Source organism: Macaca nemestrina, chromosome 17, assembly GCF_043159975.1.
Source record: "Macaca nemestrina isolate mMacNem1 chromosome 17, mMacNem.hap1, whole genome shotgun sequence".
Lineage (NCBI taxonomy): Eukaryota > Metazoa > Chordata > Mammalia > Primates > Cercopithecidae > Macaca > Macaca nemestrina.
In genome coordinates, this window is record NC_092141.1 from 36,839,861 (window position 1) to 36,857,124 (window position 17,264).

General features: G+C 49.3%; 2 protein-coding genes across 2 annotated transcripts in view; both read left to right on the forward strand.

Moving 5' to 3' along the window:
• Positions 1-8,402, forward strand: part of LOC139359510 (polyunsaturated fatty acid lipoxygenase ALOX12-like) — a 21,144-nt gene extending 12,742 nt beyond the window's left edge. The window contains exons 2-3 of the mRNA XM_071082629.1: positions 305-405; positions 807-8,402. Of these exons, the coding sequence (XP_070938730.1) occupies positions 305-405; positions 807-987 (282 nt within the window). The 3' untranslated portion in view covers positions 988-8,402. The remainder of the gene's footprint in view (positions 1-304; positions 406-806) is intronic.
• Positions 3,536-17,176, forward strand: LOC105476882 (uncharacterized). The gene is made up of 12 exons (XM_071081908.1): positions 3,536-3,901; positions 5,684-5,826; positions 6,246-6,276; positions 6,692-6,935; positions 11,056-11,153; positions 12,363-12,554; positions 12,819-12,901; positions 14,536-14,575; positions 15,059-15,139; positions 15,586-15,693; positions 16,019-16,078; positions 16,189-17,176. The coding sequence occupies exons 1-12, from the start codon at positions 3,536-3,538 to the stop codon at positions 16,555-16,557; spliced, it is 1,815 nt and encodes a 604-aa protein (XP_070938009.1). The 3' UTR covers positions 16,558-17,176.
• Positions 17,177-17,264: the final 88 nt, after the last annotated feature.

Genomic DNA, 17,264 nt, shown 5'->3' on the forward strand with positions numbered 1-17,264 from the left:
TTCTCCTGTCTCAGCCTCCCGAGTAGCTGGGACTGCAGGTGCCCACCACCACGCCCAATTAATTTTTTGTATTTTTGTTTTTAGTAGAGACGGTGTTCACCATGTTGGCCAGGATGGTGTCTATCTCCTGACCTCGTGATCTGCCTGCCTCAGCCTCCCAAAGTGCTGGGATTACAGGCGTGAGCTACCATACCCGGCCTAAACACTCATTAATTCTAAGGCTTGGATGTCCCAGGACATGAGGATTTATTTTCATATCCCTTCTGGGGCTGTGGACTGTAAAGTTGGCTCATTTGTCTCCTAGGTTTCCCTGCCTCCTTCCAGTCTCGGGCTCAGCTCTGCCATTTCCTCGCCGTGTGCATCTTCATGTGCACTGCCCAGCATGCAGCCATCAACGAGGGCCAGGTGTGGATAAACAAAAGCCTGCATCCGTCAGGGCAGGTGTCTGGACTGGGGGTTCTGGAAGAGACAGCTGGAGACTAGTGTCCACACATCAAGGTTCAGGGTGAATTCAGGTTCCTCTTGTAGCTTGACTGGTATGCCTTGATCCCTAATGGCCCATGCTCAGTGAGGATGCCCTCACCCACCACCAAGGAAGATGTGACAAGGCCCACAGTGATGAGGTCACTCCCTGATGTCTGGCAGTCCTATGTTCAAATGGGCATCATGTGGCTTCTGAGCTGGCGGCAGGTGGACGTGGTGAAAGGGGACCTCTGAGACTACAAAGGAGATGTCAGGGTGCAGGGCTGGATTCTGGGTCCCTGTGTCTTGGAACTAGGAGCTCATTCATCCTCTTTCTGCCCCAGGTACCCCCTTGAGCATCAGAAAGAAGAATATGTCTTAGGCCCTGAGCCCAAAGCTGTGCTGAGACAATTTCAAACAGATCTGGACAACCTGGAAAGGGAAATCGTGGCCCGAAATGAGAAGCTAGACCTTCCCTATGACTATCTGAAGCCTGGCTGCATAGAGAACAATATCACTCTCTGAGCTCAATTATGCTGGTCCTCGAAGACCTTAGGCCATCATTACTATGAACATTTTCCTCCTGAGTCTTGCCTTTTTTTGGATCTCAGTTGCTGTGTTTTTCTTTTTGCCTCTGAGTTTTCTACCTGAGTATCTCATTAGCCTGAGGCACTGTCCTTACCTTTAGGGACCCTATGAGAATGATCTGTACACTGCAGTCACATTCCTTAGAGAAATCACCCATGTACTCCTGTCGCTTTCCCTTGGCCCTGGAAATTTACCTTCTCCATTCATCGTAGAATGTTTAGGAGTCATTATGTAGCATGTTGTAGAGGTGCAATTTCATTTCTTTCCATCTGGATAATCAGTTATGCCAGCACAGTTTATGGAAAAACTCATTCTTTCCCACTAATCTACAATGTTGATGTTAATCAAATTCCTGTATACAAATGTTACTATTGGAACTGTCCATTCTACTCCATTCATTAATTTATACCTAACACAGCCTACTATTTGATAAGACATACTCATCCAATTTGTTCTTTTCAGGTGCTTTGGCTTTTCTTCAACATATAAATATTACAGTTATTGTGTTAAGTTTCAGAAATAACACATGATTTTTATTGGAATCACATTGTATGTATAGACATTTTAATACAACATTTTTGCATTACAAAAATGTCTACTTCAGCCAAGTTTGCATTTTTGAGCTATATCCAAGTGGGTCCTTTTCTGCATTGTGATTCCATTTGTTTTTTGTTTGTTTGTTTATTTGTTTGCCTGTATTACATCTGGGTTCCTGGGTAAGATTGGCCTATGAAGGGTTATAGACTTGCAGAGAGGCAATATTAGGAACTCTGCTAAAATGAGTCATTAAAATAATAAGAAAGAACAAAATACAGAATTCTGTCGCTAGAGACTCAAATGCATTTGCCGAAATCATGTACAGTTGGGGGTCCACATCCCTGGATTCAACCTATCGTGGATGGAGAATATTTTTTAAAATAATGGTTGCATTTGTACTGAACATGTAAGACCATTTTTTCTTGTCATTGGTCCCTAACAATGCAGTTTAACAATTCCTGGCATGCCTTGTTATATTGTGCTGTGATCTCTTGTGCTTTCCAAATATTAAAAACACAATTTGCAAATTGATAGTGTAGCAACCCTGCCTCGAGCAAGTTCATCGACGCCATTTTCCAACAGCATGTGCTGCGTGCCTCTGAGTCACATTTTGGATCTTCTCACGATATTTCAGGCATTTTCATTGTTGTTCTATCTGTTATGTGATCTGTGATTGATTGATGACCTTTGATGTTACAGTTGTCTCTGCTTTGGAGCTCCATGAACTGTGCCCATCTAAGATAGCAAACTTCATTGATAAATGTTGTGTCTGATTGCCCCTCCAACCAGCCATTCCCCCATCTCTCCCATTTTCCTTGGCCCTCCCTCTTCCCTGAGACACAACAATATTGAAATCTGGTCACTTAACAACCTGCAATGGCCACTCAGTGTTCAAATGAAAGAAAGAGTTGCACATACCTCACTTTAAATCAAAAACTAGAAATGACTAAGGATAGTGAGGAAGGCATGTCTATAGCCGAGATAGGCCAAAAGTTGGGCCCCTTGTACCAGGTCACTAAGTTGTGAATGTAAAGGGAAAGCTCTTGAAGGAAATTACAAATGCCACCCTGGTGAACCCATAAATGACAAGAAAGTGAAACCACCTTATTGCTAATACTGGAGGACGTTTGAGTGGTCTAGATAGAAGATTAACCAATCTACAACATTTCCTTAAGCCAAAGCCTAATCCAGAGAAAGACCCTACCTCTATTCAATTCTATGAAGACGGAGAGAGGTGAGGAAGCTTCAGAAGAAAAGTCTAAAGCTAGCAGATTTTGGTTCATGGGGTTTAAGGAAAGAAGCTGTCTCCATAACATAAAAGTGCAAGGAGAAGCAGCAAGTGCTGATGCAGAAGCTGCAGCAACTTATCCAGAAGATCTAGCTAGGATCACTGATGAAGGTGGCACTACACTAAGCAACAGATTTTTATGTAAACCAAACAGCCTTCTACTGGGAGAAGCTGCCGTCTAGGATTCCCACAGCTGGATAGGAGAAGTCAAGCCCTGGCTTCAGAACTTCAAAGGACAAGCTGACCCTCGTTTCAGGAGTGCACGCAGCTGGTGACTAGAATTGGAATCCAGTGTTCACTTACCATTCTAAAACTACCGGGGCCCTTAGGAATGAAGCTGAATCTACTCTGTCTGTGCTGTTTGCAACAACAAAGCCTGGATGACAGCATTTCTGTTAACAGCATGGTTTGCAGAATAGTTTAAGCTCACTGTTGGGACCCACTGCTTGGGAGATGTAGTTATACCTTTCAAAATATTCCTGCTCATTGATAATCCACCTGGTTACCGAAGAACTCTGATAAAGGTACACAAGGAAGCTGATATTGCCATAGATAGTGGTTTCTCTGATGGACCTGAGCAAAGTAAATTGAAATCTTCTGGAAAGAAGCAGTATTCTAGATGGCATTCATGACGTTCAGGATTCATAGGAAGAGGTCAAAATGTCAACATTAACAGTAGTTTGGAAGAAGTTGATTCCAATTATCATGGATGAAGAAGGATTCAAGACATCAGTGGAAGAAGTAACTGCAAATGTGATGGAAATAGCAAGAGAACTAGAATTAGATGTGGAGCCTGAAGATGTGACTGTATTGCTGCAATCTCATGAGAAAACTGGAACTGATGAGGAGTTGCCTCTTACAGATGAGCAAAGAAAGTGGTTTCTTGAGATAGAAACTAGTTGTGGTGAAGATGCTGTGAACACTGTCCACATGATAACCATAGACTTAGAATATTACATGAACTTAGTTGATAAAGCAGTGGCAGAGTTTGGGAGGATTGACTCCACTTTTGAAAGGTGTTCTACTGTAGGAAAAATGCTATCAAATAGCGTCACATGCTACAGGGAAATCTTTCATCAAAGAAAGAGTCAATGGATGCAGCAGACTTCATTGTTGTTTTATTTTAAGAAATTGCCACAGCACACACCCTTCAGCAGTCATCATTCTGACCTGTCAACAGCCATAAACATTGAGGCAAGACCCTCTGCCAACAAAAAGATTACAACTCGCTGAAAAATTTTTTAGCGTTTTTAGCAATATTGTTTTAAATTTCGGCTTTTATTTTAGATAGAGGGGGGTACAGGTGTAGGATTGTTACATGAGTATATTGGATCTAGGTAGTGAGCCTAGTACCCAGTAGATTTTCATCCCGTAGCCTCCCCCTTCCAGTAGTCTTCAGTGTCCAATTTTCCCATGTTTTTGACCACATGGGCTCAGTGTTTAGCTCTCACTCTCCCACTTGAGAACATGTGGTATTTAGTATTATGTTCTTGTCTTAATTCATGTAGGATTATGGCCTCCCGCTGCATCCATGTTGCTGAGAAGGACATGACTTCATTATTTTCTGTGGTGATGTAGTATTCCACAGCGTATATGTGCCACATTTTTCTCATCTACTCAATCATTGATGGACACCTAGGTTGGTTCCATGTCTTCCCTATAGAGAATAGTGTGGCGATGAATGTATGAGTGCATGCATCTTTCTGGTATAATGATCTATATTCCTTTGGTTATATACCCAGTAATAGTACTTCTGGGTGAAATGTTAGCTCTGTTCTTTGAGAAAGCTCCAAACTGCTTTCCACAGTGGCTGAACTAATTTACATTCCCACCAGCAGTGTGTAAGCATTGCCTTTGCTCCATGGTTTCACCAGTGCCTGTTGTTTTTTGGCTTTTTAATAGCAGCCATTCTGTCTAGTGTGAGATGGTATCTCATGTGGTTTTGATTTGCATTTGTCTAATGATTAGTGATGATGAGCATTTTTTCATATGCTTGTTGTCCACTTGTATGTCTTCTTTAGAGAAGTGTCTTTTCATGTCTTTTGCCCATTTTGTAGTGGGGTTATTTGGAGGTTTTTTTTTTGCCTTTGGATTTGTTTAAGTTTTTTATAGATTTGGATATTAGACCTTTGTTGGGTGCCTAGCTTGTGAATATTTTCTACTGTGGTGTAGGCTGTCTGTTTACTCTGTTGATGGTTTCGTTTGCTATGCAGACACTCTTTATTATAGATATAAAGTGTATAAAATTTATAATCAATAAATACACATTTACTGATTCAATAAGTCAATCACATTTATTGATTTACAACATAATTTACTTAGGTCCCACTTGTCACTTTTTATTTTTGTTGCAGTTGCTTTTGGAGACTTAGCCAAAAATTCTTTGGCAAGGCTGATGTAGAGAAGGATATTTCCTAGGTTTTCTTCTAGGATTTTTATAGTTTGAGGTCTTATATTTAAATCCATGGTAGGAGAGCACCTCCCTGTCCCTTTGAAGTGAACCATGTTACCTGCTGTTAGCAGTGAAGTGGAGCAGAAGTCACAGGTGCCATTTCTGGGCAGAAGCTTTGAAGGGACCGTGGCGAGCCACCCCATCGTTTCTTCTGCCTCAGCAGTTTTGGAGGCACAGAAGTCGGGTGTTACGGGCTGAATTGTGTCCCCCACCCCCAAACTGATATGTTGAAGTCCTAACCCCAAGTGCCTCAGAATAGGATTGTGTTTGGAGATGGGGCCTTTAAAGGTGTAATTAAGGGGAAATGAGGTCATATGGGTGAGCCCTCATCCAATCTGTCTGGTGTTCTTATAAAGAGAGGAGATGAGGACCCAGACGCCGACCGAAGACCGCATGGAGGCACAGACAGGAGGGTGGCCACTTACAAGCCAAGGAGCCAGGCCTTAGAAGAAGCCAATTCTGCTGATACCTTCGTCTTGGACTTCTGGGATCCGGAACTGTGAGAAAGAATATTTCTGTTATTTGAGACCTCCATCTGTGGTATATTGTTACGGTAGCCCTAGCAAACTCGTATAGATTTTTGATACCAGGAAGTGGAATGCTGCTCTAAAAAATATGCAAAAATGTGGAAGTGGATAATGAGTAGAGGCTGGAAGAGTTTGGAGGTACATGCTGCAAAGGCCTAGATGGTCTTCTTTGTGTGTTTAATTTTTTGGTCAAAAATATTTTAATTGTTTTTCAAAGAGTTCTGGGAAAATAATTACCTAAGGAAAGGAAATAGCATCGCTTATAGGTGGGTTTGAATACCAGCCCTATAGCTTTGCTGAGAAATGGAGAAATTCTTCTTGGTGGGAGTCCTGAATTGCATTAAATGGAGGGATAGGGTTAAGGTGTTTATTTTGTGTTTTTTGCTTTCAGCTTTTGGTGGTTTTGGTGGTGGTTGTCCCAAGTGAGTCCAAAACCCAACAGGGAAAAGAACATTTAATCTTAAAACTTGAGAACCTTCCTTGACTCCATGGCCCATGTTCCAGATATACTAGGATGTGGTTGGGCGGCCCAGGGCTTCAGGTGGCCCTTCCTCCATGGCTTTGCTGGGTGCAGCCCAGGCAGCAGCTCTTACATGTTGGAGTTTGATGCCTGAGGCTCTCCCAGGGTGGCCTTGCACACTGCTGGCTCTACCATCCTGGAATCTTGGGGCTAGCCTCCTCCCCACGGCTCTGCTGGGCATTGCCCTAGTGGGGATATTCTGTGGTGTCCCTCCCCTGTGGCAGTTCTCTGCCTGCCCCAAGGCTTTCTGGGACATACTTTGAAATGTAGGTGGAGGCAGCCATGTCCCACAGCTATTGCACTCTGCGCACCTGCAGATTGAGCACCATGTGGATGCTGCTGAAGAGTTTTCTGTCTGTACCCTCTGGAGGGGTGACATCATGTTCCCCACTCCACCAGGGCCCATTGAGCAACAGTTGGAGCAGCCAAGGAAAGCACCACAGCACAATGTGGGAACCAGTGGCTTCAGGGAGTGCTGGGCAGCAAGTCCCAAGTTCCCCAGGGCCCACCTTGGAAACCGTACTCCCGTCAGTGCCCTGGCACCATGGACCTGTGATGAGAGTGAAGCCTGAGTGATCTACAAAATACCTTCAGGGTCGCTCTTCCATTGTCCTTGTGAGGAGCCCAGCCCTGATCTACACAGGCCTCCTGACCCACATCCACGTGTTCTCTCCCAAACACACTTTCTTATCTGTTCAATATGGACAGACTGAGAAGGCTAAAAATTTCCCGAATCTTGTAAGTTCTGCTTCTCTTTTGATTATAAGTTCTGTCTCTAAATCATTCCTCTTTTCTTTCATTTTCCTATAAACCTTCAAAAGAATCAAACTGCTCCTTCAATACTTTGTTTGCTTAGATATTTCTTCTGACAAATTTCAGTTTCATCACTCACAAGTTTTGCCTGCCACTAAACACTAGTGCTTTGCCACTTTATGGCAAGCATCACTCACCTTTCCTCCAGTTTCCATTTACCTCTTCTTTATTTCCATCTGAGTCTGAGACTTCATCAGAATGACCTTTCCTTTCCATATTCTTTTTTTTTTTTTTTGAGACTTGGTCTTGCTATCTTGGCCAGGTTGGTCTTGAACTCTTGGCCTCAAGCAGTCCTCCCGCCTCGGCCTCCCAAAGTGCTAAGATTTCAGGTGTGAGTCACCATGCCCGACCCCCTCCATATGCTCCAACATTCTGTCCAGCCCTTCTCTTCTGAGCCCTCAATGTAATCACCCTTAATGAAGAGTCATAAGGAGAAGACGGCCACCAACATCCTAGGAGATGGGCCTGGAACAGAGCCTTCCTGCACAGCCTCAGAGGGACCCACCCTGCTGACACCTTGATCTTGGACTCATGGCCTCCAGGACTGTGAGACAGTAACATTCTGTTGTTGAGGGTACCCAGTCTGTGGTCCTGTGAAACAGCCCTAGGAAACTAACGCAGCCTGTTAGCCCACAGATGGTGGAGAGATGGAGTGTGCAATGGAGCTCCAGGCTGACTGTCTCCAGCTCCCAAAGTGCACTTCGGGACCCTTGGGTGGGCGTAGGTATGGGGTGTAGGTATGCAAGATAATTTGGGTGGTGCAGGGTGAATAATGTCAACTTACATAATGGATTTATCTTACTGGATAAATCAGGGGTTCCCTCCTGTTTGGAACCAGGCTGCACAGCAGGAGGTGAGCAGCCAGCCAGCAAGCAAAGCTTCATCTGTAGAAACAGCTGCTCCCCATCCCTCACATTGAGCTCCATTATGGCATGAGCTCTGCCTCATGTGAGATGAGCGGTGCCGTTAGATTCTCATAGGAGCATGAACCCTACTGTGAACTGCACATGCGAGGGATCTAGACTGCATGCTCCTTATGAGAACCTCATGCCTGATGATCTGTGACTGTCTCCCGTCACCCCCAGATGGGACCATGTAGTTACAGGAAAACAAGCTCAGGGCTTCCACTGATTCTATATTATGGTGAGTTGTGTAATTGTTTCGTTATATGTTACAGTGAAATAATAATAGAAATAAAGCACACAATAAATGTAATGGGCTTGAATCATCTCCGCATCATCCCTTCCCCTTCTCCCTGGTTCGTGGAAAAGTTGTCTTCCATGAAACTGGTCTCTGGGACCAGAAAGGTTGGGGACCACTGGTGTAAATGCTTCTAAGAATAGTTAAGCAACTTAAGGTTTACATGCTGCTAAAAATATGGGTTTCAATGCTAAGAAAAATGGATTCACATGAAAACATTATCTTGCTGTGGTCCAGGGAATCTAAACCATTCTAACAGAGAGACATGCAGCTTGGAGCTGGAGCTGCGCTCCCACATCTGGTCCACCTCATATCCCTGCACCACACACACATGCACATATGCATACAGACATGTACACATGCATACACACATACACATGCACACACATACACATAAATGTATACACGTGCATATACCTGCACACATACACTCACAGACACACACACTCACTGTGCTTCATGTCCTCACTAAGGTGGCATGGGAGGGAATGCGTGTTTTTAAGGGGAATGAAGACAACTCAGGCCCCTCGTTCTCCTGGCATTTGCACCCGTGTCTTCTCTACAGAGCACGCTTCAGTCTCTTTCTTGGCTCTCTCTCTTAGTGAAAGAGAGAAGCAGAGCCCCAGCGTGTACCTGGCTGCTTAAGGTGCAAACCAAGTTTACAAGCTTCCCGGGGAGCCAGGTGAGAAGAAGACACTGCAGAGCCTCCCCAAAAGAAGCGTCAGCTTTTGTTGGATCCTTGAGCCTAGGAAAATGATATACAAGACATCACAGTTCATCAGAAGACAAACAAAATCCACTAAGGAAGAGCAGTGGTCAAAGGTTTTATTCTCTTTGAGAAGGGGTTCTCCACTCACTCCCTCCTGCCGCCTTGTGAAGAAGGTACCGCTTCCCCTTTGCCTTCTGCCACGATTGTAAGTTCCCTGAACTGCGAGTGAATTAAACCTCTTTCCTTTATAAATTACCCAGTCTCAAGTATTTCTTTATCACAGTGTGAAAACAAACTAATACAGACCCCTTCCCTGAAGCACCTTCTCCTTAGGCCACCAACTGCCCCCATGCTTCTCCTCTGCCCCTGGTCTTTCTTTTCCCCTCATGAGGCCCAAGTGATCCACATGGTCAACCCCAGCCCCATCCTACTGCAGGCCTGTGCAGCTGCTGGAGAGGCCAGGCTCCTTTCCTCACCCCGAGGCTGCCTGATATGCTCTCTGGATCCTGTAGGAAACTGACCCCCTATTCTCATACTGACCCCCTATTCACACACTGGTGCAACTTCTTCCAAGACCTCAAAGCTGAACAACGTGAGCTGGTATTTTTTCTTGTCTCCACTTGCTCGGGCTGTCATTGGGACAGTCCTAGAGTGGGGGGCCAATGGGTGAATGGGTGGATGAATGGACAGTAGTCTAGGGAGGATGCCCCTGTCTGTCCTGAACGGGGCCCTTCCTCCAATGAGAAGCCTTCCTGAGTGAGTTTATACAATTGTCCCTTGGTATCCATGGATGATTAGTTCTAGGGTCGCCTGGGATGCCAAAATCCATGGATGCTCAAGTCTCTGATATGACATGGCTGAGTAATTACATATAACCTATGCACATCCTCCCGTATACATTAGACCATTTCTAGATTATTGATGATATGTAATACAATGCAGATGCTACATAAATTGTTGTGATACTGTATTGTTTAGGGAATGATGACAAGAACAAAGTCTGCACATGTTCAGTGGAATCATAAGCATCCAATTTCGTTTCTGAATATTTTCCATCTGCTTTTAGCTAAATCCACAGATGCAGAGCTTCCGGATATGAGGGCCAAGTGTGCTTTGAGAGTAGGGTGGGTGAGGTTGCTAATGAGTACAGGGAAACAGGTGTCGATCAGGAGGGCCCTGCACTGGGGCATCTGGACGCTCTGTCTTAGGATTTGAGGCTGTAGGATTGGATGGCACAGGCAGACTCAGCCCAGGTCAAAGCCCTCCCCTTAAATGTTCTTTTCATGCCAAGCTCTTTCTGTTCCCTGGAATTTGGCAGCCCCTAGGCCCTGGGTAGAAGGACAGATGAGCCAGACTTTAGAAAACATGTCTAGAAGAGTGAGGCCCTACTGTGTGCCGGGCACTTTCCCCGCAGGATCCTCTAGCTGGAATAACCAAGGGTCATGGAGAGAAATACCCAGTTAAAATATCAGAAATAGAAAAAGAGATACCACTAGTGATAGTATTTTGAAAAGACCATTAGAGATACTAAAAAGAGCATTAGGTAATAGTATTAGCACTTTTATTCTGAGATTCGACAGCAGCAGTTACTTCCCTCCACCCCTACATGTGTCTCAGGACCACCCTGGGCGGGGAGGGCTGAGGTCAGGGAGCACCCATGGATGATCTGATTCTGGCCCTGGGCCCTGGGGGCGACAGTGATGAGGAACTGGGTGCACATGAGTGGGGCAGCCAAGCATGGCAAGAGAAGCAATACACGCATGCACAGACGTGTTTACCCACATACATGTGTGCACATACACACTGTAGGCAGGCATGTTGATGCCTCAGGCAGTGGAGGATGCTGACTCTGGGCCCTGCTGACCCAGCCAAGGCCCCATTGTGATGCATGCCACGACCTCAGAATGTCTCTGGTGCTTAGCACCCATTCGCTCTCCAGCCTGCCTCTGTGTTCTACAGGAGCTACACACACACAGTGGTATCTGGAGCAGCTCTGTGAACTCAAAGGTTTTCTCCCTGAGAGGCGTAACACAGGCCAGCTGATTCATCAGAATCAGGTGAGTGTGACCTGCTCTCTTCCCTCCATGCTGACTTGGGGACAATGGCTACGGGGTGGGCTGTGTTGGCTTCTGGGCACCTGCTGAGGAGCGTCATCCCGAGCACTCACCGGGCACCCATTCTGCACTGCCTGTGTAGACGATTGTCTCTTTCGTCCTCATGGTGCCTCCATAGGGTAGATGCTGTTCCCAAATGTACCCATTTGACAACTGAGACATCTGGTGTCAGAGGCGGTATCGACCCGGGAATCCTGACATGACCCTGGGTTTTGCTCTCAGCCCTGCCCTGTGCAGGGCTGGACTTAAGGCCTGAACTCTGTGGTCTCCCTGCCCTAGATCCCAAATCTGTCCAAGGTTTCTGATCCCGAGGGGGCAGAGCCTGGCCCTGGCGGAGCCACTGGGATGGATCCACTGTGGGTGGGAATGAGGGGAGGGTCCTCAGAACACGTCTGGGGCCTAAGCTGGGTCCTGATGGTCCCTGTGAGACCCACTGGACACACATGGTCGCTTGTCCGGGAGTGGCATGGGGAGCCTTCTGCCTTTGAGCAGCTGTGGAAAATGAAGGAGCCCTGGAGAGCTGGCTGAAGGGAGACTATCTTCCATCCTGTTCAAAGGGGTCCAGGAACTGGGGTTGTCCCCAAGTATTTCTTTCTCTGTCTGGTCCTATCCAGGCCTTGCCATCCTTTTGCCCCAAGTGTTCCCAGGAGGGACGATGTATCTAGGTGTTCCCCAGGACCAAGGATCCACTGTTCTTCCTCAGTGACCCAGGACAATGAGGCCCCCTCCTGTAGGGACAGCTCAGAATGGTGGAGTCCACAGACCCTCCCCGAGAGATGTGGTTTCCACGAGCACAGAGACTGCTTTGGAGACAGTAGCTTATTTTCATCCCCTAAACCTGTTGTTCCTAAAGTGGCTTCACTGTTCAGACTGAAGGGCCACGGTAGCCCAAGTGATGAGTGGAGCAGAACGGAGTACTCAGGAGAGATCTTGTTCCCCGTAGGAAACTGGACATCTCTGTGGTCCCTGAGCATCCCAGGAGGCCGATCGTACAGAGACCTCTGGGCCCTCTCCCCAGTCTCCCTCCACATCCCTGGAATAGCCCATCACGGACCCTTCACCCTTGGCAGGTGGACACCATTGAAACTGCCAGGGCCCATTTCATGTGTGCCCATTTCATGGCATTTGGGGACAACAGGACTCTCTGTCCAGGTCGCACTGTCCTCAAGTCCTTGGGAAGATGCCCACCCCTGCTGGGGCTTGAGATTCCAGAGACCTGTGCAGGTGTGGGCCACTGGGTCTGGCCCCTTTTCACCTGAGGGCAGTGGTGGAATGGTGGTTACACAGCCAGGCAGCATCTGGGAGCTGGGCAGGAGCAATTCAGGTATTCGCCAAAGTTCTCAGGTACAGTGTAACCTTTAGACGTTTTTGTCTCACGGGATGGACATGGTAGAGGATGCAGATACTTTGGAGGAGCGAGAGGACATCATTATGAAGTATGAGAAGGTACAGGTCAGTCTGCTCCTTGGAAGGAGGCCTCTTCCAATGCACCCTGGTCAAAGGGTCCTGGGCTCCCTAGGAGCACAGGGTGGGCACGGGTGGCCACTACCCACAGGCCCTTGCACCCTTTACCTTGGACCACTCACCAAGGTTGCCTCTGGGTTACAGGGACACCGAGCTGGGCTGCCAGAGGACATGGGGCCTGAGCCTGTTGGAATCTACAACAACAATGATCACTTTGGGATTGTGCAGTGAGTCCTCTGTGCTCCCCTCAGCCCCTAAATCACCTGCCTCAGCGCAGGGATGGGTTTGCTTTTAGGAAGGCCATTCTGAGGCAGGACATGTCTCCCCAGGTCGGGCCAACCTCCTTTCCAGGGTCAGAACTCCTCCCTGGCTCCCCTGCAGGTCCAGCCTGAGGTTGCTGTTAGGCCAGCATTGCGGGGCCCATCTAGGGAGCGGGTGGGAATGGAGACTGGGCTAGGTCAGGCCCCTGGACTCTCAGCAGTTCTGTCTCCAAGTCAGCACAAGAGGAGCGGGGCAGCCTGAGGGTCTGGCCATGTCTACTTGGAGACAACCCCAGTGAGATCCAAGGGTTGTGGCCACAGGGTGAGGGGATGCCTGGCCCAGCCTCGGGCCTATTGTCCAGCAGGTCTCTGGTCTCTGAGGGCCCACCTGCCCCTGTTCTCCCCCATTTCCCTACAACTACAGCCCTCACTGTCCCCATGGGGAAGCAGGAAAGGCATGGGGACAGTGGGGGCTGTGGCCTTAGGGAAATGGGGGAGAAGATGGGCAGGGCCCTCGTTCTGGGCATTTCACGGAGAGGCCAGGGAGGCAGCAGATCTTGAGGCTAATGACCCTGGGTCTGGTGCTGGGAAGGGATCTGGGGCCAGGTAAGAAGAGCCTAGGGCCGGCTGTGATCGCTCATGCCTGTAATCTCAGCACTTTGGGAGGCCGAGGCAGGCAGATCACAAGGTCAGGAGATCGAGACCATCCTGGCTAACATGGTGAAACTCTGTCTCTACTAAAAATACAAAAAATTAGCCGGGTGTGGTGGCGGGCACCTGTAGTCCCAGCTACTCAGGAGGATGAGGCAGGGGAATGCCGTGAACCCTGGAGGCGGAGCTTACAGTGAACCGAGATCATGCTACTGCACTCCAGCCTGGGTGACAGAGGGAGACTCCATTTCAAAAAAATAAAAATAAAATAAAAAATAAAAACCAAAAAGGAGCCCAGCCTAGAGCCCATCCCTCAGGGATTATAGGATGGGGAGACAGAGGATCCCAGGGAGGTAGGGTGGGAGGAAGCTTATGAGCCGTGCCACTTCTGAAATGTAAGGTGTGTGGCTCAGGTGCAGGGAGAGGCAGGTGGACGCTGGGAGGTCATACCCTGCGAGGGCCTTGGGAATGTCAGGTGGGATGGGCCCCGGGTGCACCCTGGGTGCACTTGGCAGGTCTCAGGGTAGGCTCCCTAGAACCTGGTGGGTCTACATCACGTGGTCACTCCCTGAGGGACTCCTGTCAGGGCCCGGTCACCCACCCTGGGCGGCCCCCATCCCATCTCAGGGCTGACTTTTCTCAGCTCCAGCAGAAAGCACCACCTCCAGTCCAGGACGGGCAGCCCCATTGTGCAGCCTGACTGACCCCCACACCAGGGGCCCCAGTAACCCTGCCCAGGCTGGCCCTGCACTTCCTCTACTCCCAGGTCCTGACCCCTCCTGGGAGTCAGCCCCACAGGAAAACCCTTGTCCTCCCTTCCCTGTGCCTTCTCCCGGGCTGAGCCCTGAGCTGGATGGGGACAGAGCCAGTCCTTTCTGGGGGTCGGCTCCCTGACCTGGATGGCTCCAGGCTCTGTGCAGATCCTCAGCTCTGCCTGGGTTGCCTTACAGTGAGACAAAGCTGCCCCCTGTCAGCGCCCGGGAGGTGAAGGTAAGAGCCTGATGCTTGGGGGACTGGTCCAGTGACGGGGACCCAGGGGGTCATTGATGAGGCGGAGGAGGCAGCTGGCCTGGGCAGCGGCGGGTGAGGGCAACACGCTGTCACTGGGAGGGGCAGCAGTCCCTGCTGGACCTGACCCCAGGTTGCTGTATCTCTTGCAGTTTGATGAAATTCCAAAGTGAGAATCACATTTGTGGCTTGGGGGTGGCTGCCCACTTGTGTCAGGTCACCACCTAGAGGCTGGGGTCTGACTTACGACTGGTATGTCTGTGGCCTGAGGATGGCATGTCCAGGGCACCCAAAGCCAGCCCACTGGCGCTCATTTGCTCAAAGGCTCTCAGCCCTTAGGGTCTGCCCTTCCCCGGCTCCCTCCAGCTGGGTCCCACCGGGGCTTCAGAGCCCAAGACCCAGCACCCACGGGCGGCTCTGGGAAGCCTGGCAGCTCCGCTAACTCCAACATTCCTCATTTGACAGCAAATGAGGCGGGAGATGAGACGCGTGAGCAAGTGGATGAAAATGCTGGGACAATGGGAGACATATAAGAACAGTAAAAAGGTCATGTGTGGAGGGATAGGCCCCCAGAATCACTCTCTGCAGAGACAGGGGACAGGCACCCATGGCTGTGGCCTGGCACCGTCAGCCTCTCAGAGGGCGGGTGGCACACTGTCCTCACCCAGAGGACTGCAGGCCTGGTCGCCAGCTTTGCTGCCTGTTCATGCAAGCATCACCTTGCTGGAAGGGAATCTGTATCTAGGGCTAGGGCCACCCGGAGCTCAGGGTTAGGGAAGCCTCCTGGTGACCCGAAGGAATCCGGGTCAGAGTTCCGACTCTGAGTGCCCATCCACTCTTTCAATCCTGGGAAGGGAGACCCTGTCCCAGCTTGACGTCACCTCTACTGAGGAATCATGGGGCCAAAACCAAAGATTTCCAGAATCCTCAGGCTCTGGTTCTCACTGGGGTTGTCGCAGGGCCTGTGACACCAGATCATTTTCTGCCCACAGCTGATGAAGCGAGTGTATAAGGGCATTCCCATGAACGTCCGGATGCAGGTGTGGTCAGTCCTCCTGAACATTCAGGAAATCAAGGCGAAAAACCCCAGAAAATTCCAGGTACGCTCAGCCAGAGTACAACAAACAGGCCAGGCCATGTCAGTGGCCCAGGTCTCCAGCTGGAGGGAACGTCAAGCCCCGCTTTGGCGGGTGGGTGAGGTGGACAGATGCACATCCTGAGCATGGACGGTGACATAGGCACCACAGGTGAGCTCGGCTCTGGTGACCCTCCCCAGCTTCAGAAACAAGTCAAAAAGCAGCTTTCTGCAGAAGGAAACTTTCCTTCTTTCCTTCCTTCCAGAAGGGCTGACTGTGGAAGAGGGAGGGAGGTTTTTAGGGCAGCCCAGGGGTCCCTGAGCACCTCTGTTCCTCCTTTCACAACAAGGAAGGTCTATGCGCACAGGGTTCCTCATTCGGCTGGCTTCTCCAGATGTTGAATGACCAGGTAAGGGGGCACAGGGAGACCCCGGCTCAGGGACCCTCCTTGCCCTGCAGTGCCCTGCTTCCCCAGCCCGGGGGTCAGGCTCACCCTGACCACGTCTGTTTTCCTTTCAGCCAAACCCGAGCAAGGGTCCTCAGCAGCCAGGCCTGTGCAGGCTTCACATGGCAGGAAGACCCTCTGCAAGGGGACAGGCAGACCCTTCCTGGCCCACCAGCCCGGTTCCAGCGGCACATTTGGTCAGCTTCCCCGCCACGGGCACCTGGTCCTTCGACACCCTGTCCTGGTGTGGCTGTCCGGGAAGACACCTACCCTGTGGGCACTCAGGGTGTGCCCAGCCCGGTCCTGGCTCAGGGAGGACCTCAGGGTTCCTGGAGATTCCTGGAGTGGAACTCGATGCCCCGACTCCCGACGGACGTGGATGTAGGAGGCCCTTGGTTCCCCCACTATTTCAAACAGAGCTACTGGGTCCGTGGCTCTTCTGAATGTGTGCAGCTCAAAAGACATTCACAGATGGAACACACCAGCCCCCAGATCACAAAGCCAACCATGCCCAGCCCCTCGCAGCACCCCAAGTCCCGCTACCAGAGTTCTGAATTCTGACGACACCATGAGCCTGCCTTTGTACTTCACACTCATGGAAGGATAACCACCTCCATGTTTTAAATAAATGTTTCCTGTTGAAATGGTTTTAGATATACAGAAAATTTGAAAAGGCACCATAGTGACCTCCTACACCTTCCATCCAGCTGCCCCTAATAATGACGTTTTGTAGTTCCATGGCACAGAAGAAATTTAGGCCAGGTGTGGTAGCTCACACCTGTAATCCCAGCAATCTGAGAGGTCGAGGCAGGAGGTTCAGGTTCACTTGAGCCTAGAAGTCTGAGACCAGCCTGGGAAACACAGGTGGACCCTGGCTCTAGAGAAAAGTCAAAGAAATTAGCCAGGCATGGTGGCGTGTGCCTGTGGTCCCACCTAGTGAGGAGGCTGAGGCAGGACTGCTGGAGCCCCTGAGTTCCAGGAAGCGGTGAGCCATGACTGCACCACGGCACTCCAGCCTGTGTGACAGAGTGAGACTTTATCTCTTAAAAAAATTAAGAAATTTAACGTGGGTACAATCCTATTAACTAAATAATAATGTGAACTGTTATCTAAGGTTATTAAGGCTGTAATTATATTAATATGGTGAAAT